We start from the raw sequence: 13,205 nt of genomic DNA, 5'->3' as shown, positions 1-13,205 counted from the left end.
AATACCCAAATATGTAGGCATTATGACAGAAATTGACTTGACATCAATCACATCACCAATTCAAGTACAATTTCAAAACCTAAATTTGACGAAGTGGCTCTTTAAAAAGACTTTTGGGCACAACCGATCAATTGTACTACTTTGATGGAATAAGAAAATGAGCACTAGAGAATTTTTTTCCAGTGCACAGCAGAACAGCATGTGGCATGTTTCTTTTAACACAATCTGGCTAGCCCTATAGCTAATATTCAAAGAAGCAATACAGCAAGACCTTGTGCATCAACATTTTTAGTACTTAGCTTAAATTGTGAGACTTTCCTATGAATGATCCTGACTCTTCACCTGAAACATCCATACACTTTTCACAACAACAACTGGCAAATATTTTCCTAAAAAACACACAATCTCTGTGCTTTCTCAAACACTGTATCAACATGTCATCACAAGCTTTAAAAAAAAAAAAAAAAAAAAAAAAAAAAAAAAAAAAGAAGAAACGTTAATAGACTCCGAAAAAAAAAAACAAAGACAACATAATGTTACACTTTGGATGCACCAACATGTGCTTATTTGTGGAATATGTGATATGTGAAATATGATTAAGCACTCCTCTAACACACCTTTACCACACAGGAGCAGCAGTAGAATATCCCAAAATTGAAAAGGAATCTAAATTGAACATTCTCCTTTTAACAATTTCACTGGGGCAGACACAAAAACGTGCCCTCTAAAATACTGTCCGACTGTTTACATGAACAGAGAAGTAGAAATCTAAGCATTAACCAGGTTACTATGGGTTTCACAAAACAAATGAGTAGTTAAAACATAATGGTACTAAGAGTAGAAAGTCTATCAAATTCTATGGCAGATTAAAAACTGACCTGAAATATAAATCTAGGACATAGGTGTAAAGACTGCACACCTGTTTCTTGACCACATGTAAGAAAATATTCACATAATTACTTTGTTCCAATTAAACACCATAATTAGTGTATCTCACAGTTATGTTCATTATGTTTTTTCAACCAATTTAATAAATAAAAAATGTGTCCAAAACAAAGGGGCTACCCTGCTAGTAGACATATCAACAAGGCCACCCCTGCCTCTATTATGCACTAGAATAACAGACTTTGCTGTAAATTCAGTACATAAGAAATATTTAAACAGCTGGCATTACTCTCAGTATATCAACAAGTTTAAAGAGAAAATTATATTTTACCTTTTTTACATTTAAACACAATTATAAAAGCAAATACAAAGAATAGGCTTTTGAAAACCAGACCAACTTGAAGTGTCTCTACAGGAGTCAAGTTAAGGCAATAAATTGAATACTGAAGGCAAGCAAGGTCTCTCAAACGTTTTCTTGCATATATTTATAATGTTAAATAGTTTGGTAACTAGGGCTTATCCTTTGCCATGGGGAGGATGGCTGCTGCTGCTGCTGCTACTACTACTACTACTGGGATAACTCCGCACATGGCTAAATCCAAAATTAGAAACCTATCTTGTAACTACGTAGTGAAGTTCAGAAACACTTTGGCATCTAGATAAAAATCCTGGAATGAAGATAAAAGAGCAACCATTATCAATTATTCTTACTATGAATATTTTTTTTTGTTGCATTTGGCGATGCAAATCCTCTGTTCACAGTTTACTGCACTGTGATCACACAGTATGTATCTCGAAGGTGTCATAATGCACTATATGCATTGAAGACATGTAGTCCCAAATTGCTGCAAAAATAATCCGAGATTCCAATGCTCAGTTTTCAGTTCAGCTCAAGATACATGTTCTGCTGCTTCAAGTGGTTTCAAAGATTCTAGGTCTATGCAGTAGACCAGAAATCTCAGGCCATATCGGGTTGTTCACTTTCATTCTTCTTTAGTTATAATGTACTTGCGGACTATATAGTCAGTGGAGTCCAGAAAACATTATTCAGCCAAGAGCAGAACATTAATGTGAGACAAATCTATCATGTGCCTGTAAAACAAAAATGGAAAGTTTTAACAATGAATATGGATGTAGCATGAAAGCCAATACTTGACAGCTTGTACAAATTAAGTATTACAATACACTGAAATGTAATGACTCAGAACGGCAACATATCAATTTCATCTACAATTTCACACCATTTTTGTGCTTCTGACTGCATGTACAGTAAAAAAAAAGAAACCACACTGGTCCTACATTTTTAACAACGCCACACAGAGGATTGACTACACTTGTCTCCAGAACTTTTGGCCCTGTCCTCTTAGGCTGCGTATCTTCCACACTGTCTGCTGGGTAACAAAAGAGCCTAATAAAAGTATAGTAGTTACAACTCAACTAAGTATTGATGAAACAAATCTTGAAAGATACACTAGAATGTGAGAGGAAATATAAATTACATATTGCTCAGAATATTGAACTCGGCTACTCCCCCTTATTAGGAAATGCACTCATGAGCAGAAAGCCACCTAACCAAGGTAGGAATGAGCATGGAACCCTTTCAGGGTTGAGCACCTCTTTGGATCTCCTAAAATTAAAATAAGAAGGAAACAATTGAGTAACTAAAGCCTGATTGGCTTGAAGACTAACAAAACTCGGGTGTTGAATTAATTCTGCAAAAGTGGAAAACTGGGACAACCTTTCACGTAGAAATTCTAAAACATTTGTCACAAAGACGAAAATGAGATGTAGGAAGGAATAAAGAAACTTTGGAATAAAGCAGATGAAGCACATGAGCAGGACTTTTTGGAAACGCCTGCACAATTAGAAAGCAGAAAGATGTGTATAATAAACCCTCCTGATCAAGGAGATTACCAAAAATATTTTCTTCGAAGTTAAGAAATTTAAATACGAGAAATTCAAATAGAGGTTTTCCTAAGATCTACAACAATGTTTAAGTACCGCTGATGATACACATTTCTAACTAAGGGGGAAAACTGCTTTAATAAGCTTCACTTGGGTTTGAGTGGCTTGGAGATTATTCTGAACGCAGCAATACTAAATGCCCAATCATGGGACAAATGAGTAAATTAAACTATTGTTATGCCCTCTATTGTGGTTAATCTATCTTCTGGTAGATTACTCATCTTTAAATGTTCATTCTGAGAAAGGATACAGGAAAAAAAAATCAAAAACAATAATTACCTTTTGGTGGCAGCCACAGACTTGCTAGAGGTTACTAGATGCAAAGAAACAGAGCAATTAAGGAGCCCCGACAATTTATGGAATAAATATGAGAGAGTAATACGCAGAGGAAATGGGGAAAACCAAGGCAATAGTCTCTGATCATAACCACCACCATTCTGGGAAGGACTGGCTATAAGAAGATTTAACTGTAAGGGCAGGAAAAATACAATTGACCCTAAGGTACCTTTGTAGAGGAGAGCCTTGGTCTGCGATAATATCTCAGTAGTCAAGAAATAACAGCTAACATGAGCACATTTTCCAGAGCTTTGTACCATTTATATATTTTTTTAAAAACCACAGTGCTAAATAATTAAAAAAATACAAACACTCTAGAAAGGTCTCGTAGAACATCACTATCCAACTGTCCTTAATTTTTATCAAATACTTTTGTGTGAAATATGAAAACGCTGTGTTAAAGGTTCTTCACATTTGAGAAGCCTCCTTTTCAAAAGACAGCCAACACGTGTTTTGGTGTACCGAAGATCTACTTCTTCAGGACTTTACTCGTGGGCAGCTGACAAAACACTTTCAGCTACTTATGCTTCCCAATACAACAGGAAAACCTCAACATAATAGGGGCAGTATCCTTAAGAGCTGTTGGCTCTCCCTGTCAAGGTGAAACTTTTAGTTCTCGCTGTATCGGAGGAAACTCCAAATGTATGCAACTCTTCCTCTCCATGAGGCCATACTGTTTTCCTTTTCTGCCAGTGTCTCTCCACATGCATCAGATGGTTTCTCCAGGTGTCCAATTACTTTGTACAGCTTGAGTGAGTCATGATAAGCTCTACAAAGTCTCCAACATGCATTTGCACTATGAGCGAAACACCTTAAATCCCACAGAACCCAATCAGTTAACCTTCCTATTTAGAAGGACAGATATGAAGGCATTCAGCTGCAATTTGGTCAAAGAAATTGGGATCACCCAACCTCCCTCAAGCAAGGTAGGCCAACCAAAGGGAAGTGAGTGGCAGAGAGCAGCAATCTATCTACTCAAAGCATGAACATCGCACAACTCCTCTCAACCTGTGGGCACTTGGATGAATAAAGTCTCACTGAAAAGCAACAAAGGCTCCATTGCTGTAGCAGGATACAGTATTTCTGTAGGGGACTGACTTCCAGAAAAGTGAAGGCCAACGTTAATTCTATTGTACCTACTGCCTTTCTAATAATCACCACAAGTAAGTTAAATTCCCCCCCTGAATATGTAGTAGGATATGTCAGGTCATCCTTCGGAAATGTACCCAGCCTGCTAGTATTTTGTAGATCATGATATAAGCATGTGTCACAACTGACATGGGACAGCAAATGGTCATAGTTCTCAACTCATATAAAAGGCACCTCAATTCCTTGGAATCTGAACAAAACAGTGATTCAAAGTGAATGAACATCTAAGAGAAGGGCAGATGCCGAGCCAGTCTCACCCAGAAAATGAGTTAACCTCTTCCTGGTGAATGCTACATGCCTAGAAGACTTGATACCCAATCATTTTATATTATATTGTTTTTCATAGAATAAACCCTAATGTGCCTGGGCATTTCATATCAGAGGATGGAAAATCACAATGCAATACCTTCAAATCTGTATGTCAGGGGGGTGGAAATGCAGATGGGGCAAAGAAAGCAGGAAAAATCACATCTTACATCTGAGTGCTCAGTCATCTGTTCTGTGTTATTTTTCCATTAGATAAAAAAAAAAAGTATCCCTGTTCCCAAGGGGTCATTTTATGTTTCTGAAGGAGGCTGCAAGGAAGTATAATGTCCTTGGATCTCTTCCACCAGAGCACCCAAAGCTTAAATATGATGAAAGCTGGAAAGAGGCAGCCCTAGGGCTACCGTGCCCTGTTCACATTATATCTATTTTTATCATTATCGAATAGGGACTTTATTTTTCCACAGTGAGAAAGATCAGAGGCTAATGGCCCCAGGTATGTTTCCCACGATACCAGGACAGCAAGTGTTGGGTATAAGGCAGTAGGAGGCGTACCTTGTGGAATGATTCAGAGCTTCCTACTCCACTTTATTTTGGGCCATTAAACAAAATAAATGATTCCTGGTGCTGAGGACATACTTCATATTTCCCCTGGAGCAAGGAAAAACTGTCCTGGTGGTTGGATCCTCTGCTTAGAGACCTGCTTTTCCCACTTACACATTTATGGTGTCTTGTGGGATTCCCCTATTCCCAGTGAAAGTGAGGGGGAGTTGGGGGGGGGGGGGGGTAGGGAGAGGAGAGAGAAAGAGAACAAGAAAAGAGAGAGAGAGAGAGACTGTCTTTCCCCACCCAGAGGAGCAACAAAGGCTGTTAGTGGTGCACAATGCATTGCCAGACTGTCACGAATGGTAGCTGTATTCCTAAAAGTGTTTGTCAGACTCCTATAAGGAGGCCACAGGGAAAAGGCATGGGCTACTGGACCACATCGGTCAGTGGTGAGTTTTTTTCTTCTACTGTTCCAGGGATTTATCCTATTAAGGCTCTGCAAACTGGGCCAAGTATTAAACAGTTCATCACTTGACTTGGTGATCGAGATGACAAGTATTCACAGGCTTATCAGGGCTGTTAGTGTAGTGGCACAGACTCTACGTTTAAAACCACACCAGTAGTACAATAAAAATTGCCCTGCCACGTGCTTCTCTTTTGAAAAGTCAGGGAATATAATGTATGTAAAGGCATCTAACTACACACTACAATAACATACAAAGTACTAGATACTCAGGTGGAAGTCCCATGTGTCTCAAGGTGGGGCCTCAGCTTGGCACCTACTTCTACCTTTCTCCCTCCACCTTATGGAGTTGTGGGCACTGGTGTCAACAGCTCAGGTGCAGCACTCCATTAAATCTCTTAGAATTTCATTTACACAGGCGGAGCTAGTATATTTTTTCAACCGTTCCTTTGCCTTGGAGGCACAGAGCCACTACTGGCCTCCCGCAGGTCGGTGGGTTCACTGGTGGTAGGATAAAGTGTACAGCACCCCTCACTCCTGCTCAGGTGTTGCATCTGTAGTCCACCAGGAGAAAGAATTTGAGCATCTGGGAAAGCTGGCCTGGGTCAGTGGCTTCCAAAAAGGGGGCTTGCAAAATTGAACCCACAAACTTGTGTGCCTCTGGTTCAGTCAGACACATTCAATGCAAACTGAAATTCACTAGTTTATATGCACACATCCAGGCTCACTGGTGCTTGACACAAGGATTTCAGATTCACCATTAGCAGAATGTCTTTAGGTGATCGGGCAAGAAGTCTCCGATTCACATGACACAGGTAAAAAAAAGCCTTAATATAATCACTATAAAACACAGACAAGGAAAGCAGACCTCTTTTCACTACAGCAGGTCTGCTTGGAGTGTCCCTCTTGGTCTAGGACAGGTTCAAAACCATTTTTAAGTTGCAGGCAACATAGGCCATGACATGCAGGCTAGGTTAGCATTAGGCAGGGGCCAAAATCGGAAAACCATTACACCAAATACTTCCAGTCTGGCACAAGGGCAGAGGACAAAAACAATGCAACATGCAAGGGTGTTGGAAAGTGGATTACTGGTGAGAGCAGGTAAGTACCTACACTTAGCAATAGGCCACTAACCTCCACTTAGGTCCAGTTAGGTCTCAATAAATTAAACCCAGCTCAACCCTTGGTAGCTTGGCAATGTGCGACAAGGCTCAACTTAGGGGACAGGTGTGTAAAGCATTTTTTTTAAATCACAAATCAGTAAAAAACAAGAAAAATCCAACACAAATTTATAATAATAGATTATATTTTTATCTGTAAAATGACAACAATGCGATTAAAATCGGATAAGAGGAACCTGAGATATGAATTTTTAAGGAATTAATGTTTTCTAGCGCATGGAAACTAAAAGTGCCAATCTCGTCATTTAGTTACACCTGACCAAGGCAAAGTTCAAGTTTGAAGCCGACTGCAATGTAGCCCTGCTCGGCTACAGCAGGCGGGAGGCCTCGGTCAAAAGTTTACCTTCAGACTTAATATTTTTCTTGAAGATTTTCTTCAGCGGGACAAAGTCACCAATCCGATCTGACCTCCAATGAGCCCTCTTCGGATATGCGTTGCAGATGACCTCAGTGAAGAATTGTACATTCCAACTTAGGCAATTTTTCAGGACGAAAATCTTCCTCCGGGCCAAAGCTGAATCTTGATCCAACGTCCCTGGAGTTCTCCCCGGATATGCTGCGTGGGAAGTCCCGGTCAATTTTTTTACCTATAGATTTTGTCACTTTTTTGGAGCTTTTTCTCTCCGACGTTGGACAACCCTCTTCAGCAAGCCCATTTTGAATCAACATCAGCCCCTGGTGAAATCCTTGAAGTCTGGGCCTCTGGAGCTTCTCAGCAGGACGAACCTGCAAGTCAGTCCGGGTCGTAGTAGACATATGCCCGCTAGACTCTCAATGGCGGGTCGGTTCCTTTATGGAGCTTTAACTCTCCAAATGTCTGGATCTTCTTCAAAAAGGTCTTTGAAGGTCCTCTAGGAGACCACAGCTCACCCACGGTTCCAGAAGCTCTGATTTACTCCTTGAGGGCTAGAACTCCAACTCCCAGAATGCACCTGTTCAAATCCAAAAATGACCTCTAGTCAACTGGTCAGTTCCTTCAGGTTTTGGTGCATGGGACTTTGGTTGCCTATTTTTCACCTGTAGCAAGCAGTGAGTTTCTTCTTGAACCAGTTGAAGACATTCAAAGCCCTTTTAATGGTAAAGCCCAAGTGTGCAGCTGGTGCAGTCCTTCAGAGTGCGGTGTCCAGGAGCAGGTCAGGGGTCCAGCAGGGCAGTCCTTCTTCTGATGATATTCCTTGTAGGGATCTGAGGTCTGGGTGCTGCTAAGCCATATTTATCCTTGCTCCTAGGGTGAAAAGCTGGGGGGGCAGACTGTCCAAACACAGACAGGCCACTACCCCCTTGGATGACCACTTCCTGGGAAGTGTAGCAAAAAGCAATTGCAGGGAGCAACATTCCTTAAAAATCCAAAATGGCAGAAACTGAATTTTGTGGTTAGGTCTGGCTGATCCCACCCACTGGTGTGGCTAAAAATCCTAAACAAACCCTTTTCCTGCTCTCTCCTAATCTAATCAAGAAGGCACCTAATTGTCTGGGGTATCAGGAAATGAGGGAGAGCCTGAGCTGCTCCAAATGTACTTCCCTTCTTTGAAGACCAGTTAGGCTGCTCTCCCACCATCTGCTGAGGCAGATCTCCTCCCCCAGGCACTTCTTGTGTGTCAGCCCAGGCCACTTCACACCTCATCAAGGCAGCCTGGCCAGGCTGCCAGAGGTTGGCCAACCAGAGAAGGGCACTACAAAGTTGAAACTGGTAACTTATAGGAAGAGTTTAAAACTATTTCCCTGGTTATAGTAAATCCAACAATGGCACGTTGTGGGAATTATTACATTTTGAATAATCATTTGAGACCAAACTTCTCATATCGTGCTCCTTTGGGTACTTTATTAATTAAAATAAAGTCTCCCTATTTTAGCCTGTGAAGCCTATTCACTACAGTGAGGAAAAAACTAATTTGACTATTTTACCTCACCAGGGCTTATAAAACAATTTTATAAGGTCCCTGCTTATAGTTACATGGCACCCAACCCGGGAGGCACTTAGGACACACCTTATGGGTGACATGTAAAAAACAAAAGGTAGTTTTAGACTTTGGAAGTACTTTTAATTCCAAAGTCGATTTTGCATATAACTGTACTTCAAAGGCAGCCAGCAAGGTAGGCCTGCCTTTAAAAGGACTGTGTGCACCTCTGCAGTGCACCTAGGGGTGCACTACCTTTGCTCGGGTCCCTAAACCTACATGCCCTACCATATACTAGGGACTTATAGGTAGGTTGACATAACCAATTACAACCAGTTTAAGTTGCATACTCATTTTACACAAAGCACAGGCCCTGGGATTGGTTAGCAGTACCCAGGGCACCATCAGAGTCTGGAAAACACCAGCAAAAAGTGAAAAATGGGGGGGAAAAGTTAGAGGCCTCTGCAATCAGATCTGTTTTCTTACAATGGGATATTTTCATCCAAACAGAGCGTTTAAATCTGTGTTAAAACAATTGTAGCAGTGTTTCTCTACTACTAACTGATGTTAATCTTTTTGCCTTTTAGGACACAAACAATTGCTCAAAACTGTGGTTGCGGTCACTGTAAGCCAACTGGGGAACTGAGGACCACGTCGTCACCAATTAGCTGCATCAAGGTGTACCAAGTTTTGGCCCTGACAAGCACTGTAGTACGCTCCTCCAAACCCTAGTACAATGATTCCTTGGTTAGATGATCAGGACATGTTTCCGAAATCTCCTACTCCTGGAGAATGAACAGTTCTTTGACTTGTGGTGTACTTCATGCTCCCGTAGTTCTGATTTGTTATGCTACATTCAGCGCCTTTGGTTTCTTTGTTTCCTGTGTATGACCATTCAACAATTTGAATACCTCAGGACAGGTGCACGGCAATTTCAACTGTTCTCCCTTTACACACTTCCTAAGTCAATTTCAACATTATGGCATTACAGGAAAGTTTTTTCTGATAATTCTGTTGAGGCTTCCAGTTATTTGAGATATGAACTACAAGTTGGGGTTGCTCATCTCATGTGTGAGAATCGTTGTTTGACCAATATGAGGTGGTCATTTTGCTAATTGCTGAGCCTCAGTCTCACCTTGAAAATGAAGTGGTCATATCACAGCAGTCAAACCTGGTGAAATTTATTGGGGTAAAAAAATGCTCAATTATAACTAGAGAAAGTGTATTTCATAGTGATTTCAGTGCCAAAATTGTATTTTATTCAAATTGTTCGGGTTCAAAATCCCTTCGGAGTCAGATGTTGCAGAGACTGATAAATACTTGCTCAAACAGTGGGCCACTTGTAATGAGGGCCTAAGTAGCAATTTCCCATTTTTCCACCATCAACTGGTCTCTCCCATATTTACCATGAAATCATGTATCTATTTGTGTGAAGATCTCTGCCACTGAAGCAGATATCTATACCACCTTGGCAGAAATCTCTGCACAGAAAAGATAGGAAAAAGGTTTCTGGCTATAGGTTTGTGAGTTGCATTGTGTAATACTTGAGTAGTTCTGCTTTATGTACTACAAAACACAGTTTACAATTATGGCCCACTGTGTTCAAATATACCCCACAACACAATGTTTCAGGACACCAAAACAAAAAGCTGTGGTGGCAAAATTGTATTGTTGTGTATGGAAGCACAAAGGTCAAAGATGTTGTGAATAGAGGGAAGAGTCAAAGATTAAATAGGGTTATTCTGGCGCTTTTGATATCGAAATTCATCATTACATTAAAGAAAGAGCCACATGAACAAGTTACTTACCTTCAGTAACAAATTATCTGGTAGAGACATATTCTAGTTGCAGATTCCATACCTTCCAATTTCCCCCAGGCGTCAGACTTGAGCCAGAGATTTTTCTACGAGCAGTACCCTTGCTTGCCATCAGGTGGCGTCGCCCGACTCGGAGTCCTTTGTTGGCATTGTGGTCGCCGCGATGATGTTGCAGTCTTATATATGTCAGTTTCTTTTTATGACTTTGCACACCAGAAGCGCGGAGCCATGAAAAACACAGATCCTGGTGTGCCAGAACTTGGGCCCTAAAAAGAGGAAGTCCCTGGCCCTAGAAATCAGTTTGCAGAGTGGGGAGGATGGGTGAGTCCTTAAGAAATCTGCAACTAGAATATCTCTCTACCAGATAATTTGTTACCAAAGATAAGTAACTTGTTCATCTGATGAAGACTTCTAGTTGCAGATTCCTTACCTTAGAATAGATACCCAAGCAATACCATCCAAGGAGGCAGGTCTGAGAACTAAGACCATTTGAAGAATCCCTGCGGGACCGAACAGCCAAAGGAGCCATTGCGGCGTTTAGTGAACTTGTGCAGGGATGCCCACGTTGCTGCCTGGCAGATGTCCAGGACTGGAACTCTGTGCTAACGCAGTGGTTGCACCAGTTGCTTTGGTAGCGCAAGTACACAAACCCTCAAGGGGTTGCTTCTTAGCCAAAGTGCAGCACATTTTGTTGCAAAGAACAACCCATCTAGAGATGGTCCTTTCCTGCACTGCCCATCCTTTCTTCACACCCACGTAACCAACCAAGAGTTAAATGTCCACCCAGAAGACTTTGGTACGATTAAGGTAGAACGCCAATGCTTTTTGGATCCAGATGGTGGAGTCTCTCCTCTTCACAAGAAGGATGTGGGGATGTGTAAAAAGTAGTTAAGTTGATAGATTGATCTACTTGTAAAGGCGAGACCACTTTAGGTAGGAAAGAGGCCCTAGTACGAAGCGCCTCTTTTTCAGGATGGACAGAGATGAAGGGTGGCTTCGAAGAAAGAGCTTGCAGGTCACTCACTCTACTTGCAGAGGTGATGGCTACACGGAAAACTGCTTTCAAAGTGAGAAGCCAAAGAGGACAATTATGAAGGAGCACACATGAGAAAAGTGAGTACCACATTCAAATCCCACTGGGGCATTATGAACGGGGTAGGCGGAAACAAGTGAGTAAGACCTTTGAGGAATCTCCCATCAACAAGAAGGGTTGTTCAAATAGTCTAAGGAAAGCAAAGATGGCAAGAGATAACCTTTAAGGGTGCCCAAAGCTGCGCCCTGCTGGGCAGGAGAAAGAATAAACAAAAGAACCTCAGACAGAGGTGCAGAAAGGGGATCAACAGACTTGTTGGTACAATATGCAATAAATGTATTCCAATGATAGGTGTATACAGTTTTGGTGGAGGGACGCCTGGCTGCTAAGATAAAAGACTTTGAGCAGAAGGTCGAAGCTGTCAACTGCCGCCGCTAAATATCCACGCAAGAAGGCGGAGACTGGACAGGTTCGGGTGGAGAACCGTCCTTTGCGACAGAAGATTCTCAGAAGCTCGGGATACCATACTCTTCGTGCCCAGTCCAGAGCCACAAGAATTACTTGGGCCCGGTTGTTCTTGATCTTTTTGAGAACTCCTGATAGGTGCATACCTGGGTAGGTAGCCAGTGCCCCGCTAAGGGCTATTTAGAGTCTCTCCTCTGGGTGTTTCCTCAGATTCAGTGATATTGGTGGAAAGGCATATAGGAGGCCTGAGTTCCACTCAAGATGAAAATCGTCGCCAAGAGAGGGGCGCCTTGGAAACTCCAATGTGCGAAACAGCTGACATGGTGCGTTCTCTGCGGAGGCGAACCAGGCTCTCCCCACTGCTGAAAGGGACCTGCCACCACCTCGGGGTGGACTTCTTCATGTGACCCGAATGTACCGCCATTCGTGATTGACCATGCGTTAACGGCTTAGTTTGTCCACCAGATGTTGAACCACCAGGGATATGCTATGAAGTACCAGCCGCGTCCAGAGACGCAGGCCTCTTGACAGAGCCCATGAGCCCACCCAGCCCTGCTTTCTCCAGTTCCATATGGATGTGGCATTGTCTGTGAACACCTGCGCTAGCCTTCCCTTTATTGAGGGTAGAAAGGCTTTTAATTCCCATTGGATCACTCAGAGCTCCAGCAGGATGGAAGGGAGTCCGCATTCCGCCAGAGACCAGTTGCCTCTTATCTCAGCCTCCCCCAATTGTCCACCCCATCCCAGGAGTAACAAATTTCTTGCTACTGTTTGATCTGATTGGGGAAGGGAGAGGGATCTACCTTTGACCCAATCGCAGTTCAAAAGCCACCATTGCCGATCTTGCGCAGTTCCCTCCGAGATCTGGACCATGTTGGAGAGGTTCCCCTGACGCTGCACCCACTGCAACTTCAGGTCTTACTGCAGAGCCCGCATATGCCATCTGGCTTGTGTCACCAGAAGGATGCAGGAGGCCATGAGGCCCTGCAGCCTTATAGTAATTCTCACTGCAACCCAAGACAGAGGCTGAAACATCAATATCATAGCCTGGACTCGCTGCTCTAGAAGATCGGCCCAAAAGTGTACAGAACAGCTCTGATGAAAAGGTGCATATGAGAGGGAGTCAGGTATGACTTTGGCACGTTTATAGTGAACCCCAGAAAATGCAGGAGGTCCGCCGTAGTCTGGAGGTGGGAGACGACA

The 13,205-nt window shown here is 42.4% G+C and overlaps 1 protein-coding gene across 1 annotated transcript in view; it reads right to left on the bottom strand.

Annotated features, from left to right (window-relative positions):
* Window positions 1-1,616: 1,616 nt before the first annotated feature.
* Window positions 1,617-13,205, bottom strand: part of RBM33 (RNA binding motif protein 33) — a 739,069-nt gene continuing 727,480 nt past the window's right edge. The window contains exon 19 of the mRNA XM_069211143.1: window positions 1,617-1,977. Coding sequence (XP_069067244.1) covers window positions 1,929-1,977 — 49 coding nt within the window. The 3' untranslated portion in view covers window positions 1,617-1,928. The remainder of the gene's footprint in view (window positions 1,978-13,205) is intronic.

This window comes from Pleurodeles waltl, chromosome 10 (genome assembly GCF_031143425.1).
Source record: "Pleurodeles waltl isolate 20211129_DDA chromosome 10, aPleWal1.hap1.20221129, whole genome shotgun sequence".
NCBI classification, from domain to species: Eukaryota; Metazoa; Chordata; class Amphibia; order Caudata; family Salamandridae; genus Pleurodeles; species Pleurodeles waltl.
The sequence above is the reverse complement of the archived record's forward strand: the minus strand, read 5'-3'. Positions and strand labels throughout refer to the sequence as shown.